The sequence below is a fragment of the Vigna angularis genome, chromosome 1 (assembly GCF_016808095.1).
Source record: "Vigna angularis cultivar LongXiaoDou No.4 chromosome 1, ASM1680809v1, whole genome shotgun sequence".
Taxonomy (NCBI): domain Eukaryota; kingdom Viridiplantae; phylum Streptophyta; class Magnoliopsida; order Fabales; family Fabaceae; genus Vigna; species Vigna angularis.
This window is the reverse complement of record NC_068970.1, coordinates 43,518,000-43,524,607: the sequence shown is the minus strand read 5'-3', so window position 1 is coordinate 43,524,607 and position 6,608 is coordinate 43,518,000. Positions and strand designations below refer to the sequence as shown.

The 6,608-nt window shown below is 33.3% G+C and overlaps 1 protein-coding gene across 1 annotated transcript; it reads left to right on the top strand.

Moving 5' to 3' along the window:
- Window positions 1-4,139: 4,139 nt before the first annotated feature.
- LOC108319697 (uncharacterized) lies at window positions 4,140-6,218 on the top strand. The gene is made up of 5 exons (XM_017550920.1): window positions 4,140-4,426; window positions 4,757-4,961; window positions 5,079-5,266; window positions 5,349-5,695; window positions 5,782-6,218. The coding sequence occupies exons 1-5, from the start codon at window positions 4,140-4,142 to the stop codon at window positions 6,216-6,218; spliced, it is 1,464 nt and encodes a 487-aa protein (XP_017406409.1).
- Window positions 6,219-6,608: the final 390 nt, after the last annotated feature.

Below are 6,608 nucleotides of genomic sequence, written 5' to 3'. Positions count from 1 at the left end.
TTGTTGAATTGAGTCTTTATAAGGTAACGTTGTTATGATTGTTAACATCATATCTGGAAAATTTTATCTTACGTGTTTTATTGATAAATAGTTATATATGCTTCCTTCCATTGATAAACAGTGATATATGCTTCCTTCTTTACCTTTAAATGAGAAGGAAAGAAATTGGATTTAGGGTTTTATGGAGTGGAGGGAGATTTAATTTTATTGTCCAGATGAAGACGTGTGGATAGGTATGTCTTGTGGCCAATATTCTTCTTCTTGCTGTAACACTCATTTGCAAAATTGTAATTACTCTTATGGTGGTGGGTGTAGGGTTTCGGGTTTAACACCCATTTGTGATTGTGGTGTAGTTGGTAAGTAATTTTGGGATTGTGCTAATTGATCCATTCATTTCGAGTAATGTTTTATTTAATAAAAATATGTGGTTTTGAAAATTAATATTAAGTTTTGTTATTTTGGTGTTGGATAACAAAGTGAGATTAAAGATGTTGTGTCGTGAATTTTTTCAGATGGTGTTATGAACATGTTAAGACATGAATGAACATCATGTTCTTTATGTATTTTATTTGGCTCAATGTTGTTTCACTTATGAAAAGAATATGTTCAGTTTAGTCCTTTTTATAATGATAAAAAAAGAGTAACAACACATCCTCTTAATTGTGTTAAAATAATAATAGAACCTCTCAATTTCAACATAATTTTACAATATAATACAAAAGTTGTCAATAATAACATTTGTATTACTCAATGTATGAAGACAACATACATTAGCTCGTGTTTTTGGAACCATAATAAAGTTCTCCAAAATACCCGTCCACATTCTTCCAAAACAATTCATGATCCACATTCTTCTAAAACAATACACAATTCACATGATTCAAAATCAATACATAATCCAACTAGTGAATCCAAATACATTATAATGAGACTATAGGTTATCACTCAACCATTTTGAATTGATCATATCAATGTTAAACTCTCGGATAGTTATAATTATCCAAAACTTTCCTTAGTTGTCAAGTATTACATGAAGGCAAGTAGGCACAATAAGTTGACCAATCACATTTTCCTTGGGCCCCTAAATATCAAACTATTTTTCTTTATCATTTTTATGAAATTTCAAATTTCTCCTACAATGCACAACATAAGTTCTAACAACTTTTGTAAATTGTTGTTTATCTATGAAAGTTGTTCCTACTTTCCATTTATAATTGGCCTTAGCTTTTGGCATAAAAAATGTCCTAAATGGACTAGAATTGCCTATCTCATCCCTTGTTGTGTCACTATTATTGTCTTCACAAGTAACCAGGTCTTATAAGTGTCAATTATTATCAACAACCCTTTATCCTTTCTATTCAGTACAATGTTTCCATTGTCTTCCTCAATTGAGTGCTCACTTAAACCCATTCCAACTTTCACAGATCCTTCTACAATATTTTGCACACCATATTCAACATTGACATGAACATCAACAAGTCCTTCAATATATCTAGTTGCATAATCCACTGCCTTCTCCTCTTTATCAGTTGTACCCTCACTTCCATTAAGAGACTCCAACTTAGAATCAATCCAACTCTACACCTCAAATTCACTATCTATTTCATCATCAACCTCACATTCATGTATAATGTCCTTCCCCACCTCATCCCCGGGCTCCTTCAACTCACCTCACCCTCACTTTCATCTACATGAGTTATCACCTCACCCTCACCCTCACTTTAACCTAGATCAGCTCTCACATGACCCTTGAGCTTCCTTACCTCACCCTCACACTTACTTTCACTTACATAAGCCCCCACTTCATCCTTTAGCTTGTCTTGTTTGTCAACCTGTGGTGCACCATTAATATGACTATTGTCTTCATTCTCTAAAGGTCCCTCACATAGATAATCCACTTGAACTTCCATGTCATTTTCCACCACTTCTGGTTCTAAGATACCATGCACAACAAACAAGTGAACTTCACCATAACGCCTAGCAACGTTCACCATATTTATTTCCCCATTGTCATCATTCAAGCAACATTTTCTCTATAAAATACCACAACTCCTTAATAACAACATCTCAAACACCAACTTTGAATCTAGCATTACACATCTCAAACACCAATACAATAATCTTGTCCAATATTAATAGCTTAAATTAATAGGAGACCACACACATTCAAAAGCACATAAAGATGAAAAAGAACCACAACTAAATACTGACAAGCACACAATCATTGACATAGTGGGACAACAAAATCAATAAAAAATTACTTAATTCACGAAAAACACAATAAAGAAAAAATCAAAATGCAACAATGACAACATACATTGGACCACACAAAAGCCCTAAATAACAACCTCTTTGATGCTTAACTCCTACCGTCGTCACCAGAGCATGCTCAACCATAGGACACGACAACGACTTCCACTAAACAAGAATCACCCAATCACGTTCTTCTCCAACATGAAAACCACAAATTCACACTCCTTTGCACATAAACCCTAATGCTCAACTGTAGTACAACTCTATTTCTTAGTTTTTTCTTTTCGTAATTATAAAACAAATAAATTTAATTTAATTCAAATAGACCATGTTACATATATCATTGTCACGTAACAAAATGTTAATCCAATATAATTCGTTGTTAAGTATTTTAAAGTTGTTAGAAAAAAATATATATTAAACAAAATTAACAAATATTATGATCAAACAGAGAAAAAAAATATTATAACCAAATTAAAAAAACTTTAAAACAATTAAGACTAAATCAATATTTAACTAAATTTTATTTCATCAAACACTTATGTCATCAAGTTAACTACAATTACCAATAAACTAGACAATTGGGTAAAATGCACGAAAAATTAAAATCTACTGTGGTTAATGGTTTGAAAAATAAAAGTAAAATTTACGAAATAATGGTAGTTGAGTGAAAAAACATTAATTATCCAATAATTATATCTAATAATACTCTAGAAATCACCTTAAAATAGTATATACCTTTTTTGGTAAAGAAGTATATGGTGGTCGGTAAGCTGAAAGATAATCGATTAGTTGATTAGACACATCATTCTAAACTCAACAAACATTATCATTGTGGGTGTTGCTCCCTCCACCACCACATCTTTCTCCCTCCACCTCCCCTTTACTATTTTTCCCCTCACTAAAATTTTATTTTTAAGGTTATTATTTTTTAATTTTACTCATTCACAACCTATTTCACTAATAACCTATTGTAATCCGATGCATGAGTAAGATACTTTTCTTTCATTTTAACATTATACTTCTTCCTCTCTCGTCTGCTGTGAGATACTTCAAGTTGCAAAGGTTGGTGGTGGTGGAAAAAATTATCAAGTAGTCTCCCTCTTGTGGTGGTGCAGTGTCACTCTCGTGGTGCAGTGCGTGTGTGGTGCTTCCTCTTCCAGGTGCGTACTCGAATAAACCTTCAAATAAAACCCTAAAATAAAAAACGAAACCTTTAAACGGAGGTGACATCCTTCAATGGATGTCAACATCCGTTTAAGATCAAACAGATCCGTTTTACCTTAAACGGATGTTGACATCCGTTGAAGGATGTCACCTCCGTTTAAAGGTTTCGTTTTTTATTTTAGGGTTTGTGTTTTTAGTTTATTCTTTGTTTTTGGAGATATTTTAATAATTTAATTTAAATGTTTTGATTTATTATTTTTGAATATAATTTTAATGTATTTTAATAATGTATATTTATATTAGTTTATATTTATATTTTTGTATTTTGGATGTTATATATAATTAGTTTTTAAACGTAATGATTTTGTAAAATGTATATTTTTTACATATGATTTTTGTATCTTTAATTCTTTAACAATTTTATAATTATATAAAAAATTACTTATTACTTTATTTATATGAAATATATAATTGAATTATATTAATATTTTTATATTTGTTTGATTAATTATTAATTATGTTAATAAGACTCATTATAATTTTGTAGGTGATTATTATTTAAAATGGATGAATATCTTCATATGGATTCTCAAATTAGTTGTAGTTTGAAATCTGATTTGTCTTCATCAATTAGCAAAGTTGTAGAGCGAGATTTAACAAATAAATTTACAAATGAAATATTTCGTTCATGGGAGCACTTAATTCAATGGGTAAGAGGGATGGCTTATGATTTAGGATTTGTTGTGGTAATAGTAAGATTTGACATAGCTATTGGTGTACAGGGAAGAAAAACGTTCGTCATACTTGGATGTGAAAGAGGGGGGAAATATCGGAAATACAAAGCCGATGCGGTGGCTAGTGTATACGACACTCGTAAATATGAGTGTCCGTTTAGATTAAAGGGTAAACCATGTTCAGATGGAGCTGGATGGGTGTTGAAGGTGATGTGTGGACATCACAACCATGAGTTGGCTGAAACTTTAGTTGGTCACCCTTACGAATACGAGTGAGAAGTCATTACTGGTTGATATGACAAAGAGTACAGTTACACCTGCAAATATTTTATTAACACTCAAACAAAATAATGATCGAAATGTGACAACGATTAAACAAATTTAAACGCAACGCAAGCGTATAAACAATCATTAAGAGGGTCCAGAACTGAACTACAACAACTTATGATGTTGTTGGATCGGGATAAGTACATTCACTGGAGTAGGTGTGCTAATGATTCAGAGGTTGTTACTGACTTGTTTTAGACACATCCTGATGCAGTCAAATTGTTAAACTCATTTAATGTTGTATTTTTCATGGATTCCACATATAAAACAAATAGATATAGACTTTCGTTGCTTGAGATTGTGGGTATGACGTCTACAGGGTTAACCTTCTCAACAACATTTGCTTTCTTGTCTACTAAAAGGCAGAGTAATTTCACATGGGCTTTGGAAAAGCTGAAAGGTTTATTTTTAACATCTGAGGGTGGTCCTAAAGTCATTGTCACTGACCGAGACTTGGCTTTGATGAATGTCATTGCAAATGTATTCCCTGAGTCATATAAGATGTTATGTCGGTTCCACATCCTTAAAAATGTTAAAGCTAAATGCAAAATGTTAGTTCATTCTACTGAGGTTTGGGAAGTGTTGATGGATGCATAGGAAAATGTGATGGATTGTGATGATGAAAGCTTGTTTGTTGAGTATGTGAATGGTTTTCAATACACAAGTAGTTCATGGCCTTTGTTCTTTGAATATGTGAATCAGACTTGGATTATTCTGTACAACACATACTTTGTAAAGTTCTGGACGAACAAAGTAATGCATTTAGTGAACACAACCACAAATAGGTATCTTGTAATGTTATTTTATTTATTTGTTTTGTAGATAAATATTTATTTGCACTTGTTGATGGTTTTTTTTTTGTGTCAGGGCTGAATCTGCTCATTGGAGCCTGAAGAAAGTTCTGGGCAATAGTATGGGTGATTTGTGTTCTTGTTGGGATAATATTCATAACGTCATTATCCTACAACACAATAAGATTAAGGCGTCATTTGAAAGTAGTCTGTTGCTCACGAGTGACCATTTTAAAGGCTATAGATATAGAGAACTTATTAGACGTGTGTCTCGATATGCATTGGATCTCATTGCTAAGGAATTGAAAATAGTGCAGCAGATAGGATTGGACTCCTCAAAGTGTGGATGCATATTGAGACGTACATTTGGTGTCCCATGTACATGTGAATTAGCACGATATGATCCTAAGATGATCCCTATAGGTGAATTTCATATCATGTGGCGAAGATTGCATTTCTCAAATATTGAATTAAATGAAACTAAGCCTTAGTTATCCATTAAAGATAAGTTGAAACAAGTAGAAGAACGATCAATGAGGTTGACATTGGCGGTAAAGTCACCATCAAGCAGAAGTTACTTGAGATTGTTTGTCCTACATTGACATCAATGGTCCCTCAATTACATAAAGTGAAGACAAAGGATGCACAAAAAAGTAAAGTTCAACGAAGTGAAAGGTCTACCACGCGGGATCCATCATATTTTGAGTATGTGGACGCCTTTCATTCAACCATAGAATCTTCATATGTGAGAAGTAAATTACAATCAAAGCCAAAAGCAGTGAAGAAAAGGAGAGTTCCAATGATAGACCAGTTTCATTCTACTACTCACCCCTTCATTGTGGACGTTGTTGATGTTGTGGCTGATGGTCACTGTGGGTATAGATGCATTGTTGCGTTGTTGGGACTCGGAGAAGATTCATGGCCTGTTATCAGGAATGAGTTGTAGAAAGAACTCAGTGCATGACGTGATGAATATGCAAGCCTAGTAGGAGGCTATGATAGACTAGAAGAACTGAGGAACTCTTTGTTGGTGCAGTCATTGTCGGCGGTAAGTGTTTCCCGTTTTATGTATTGTCAACACTCAATTTCGTCCGGATTGACTAGTAATTTTGTTTTATTGTATTCTCCTCATAAAAAGAAAAATTGAAAAAAATATATATATATATAAAAAAAAAGAGTAAAAATAAAATAAAAAAAGGAAAGATGAAAACGCTCGTCCAAACAGTGACAATTCGGTTCTCCCTGAAACCGTTCGTCCTTCCCCACTGTGGCCGCTCGTCCAAACAGTGACCGTTCGTCCTCACCCCCTGCTTCGGCGACCGTTCGCCCAGAAGCG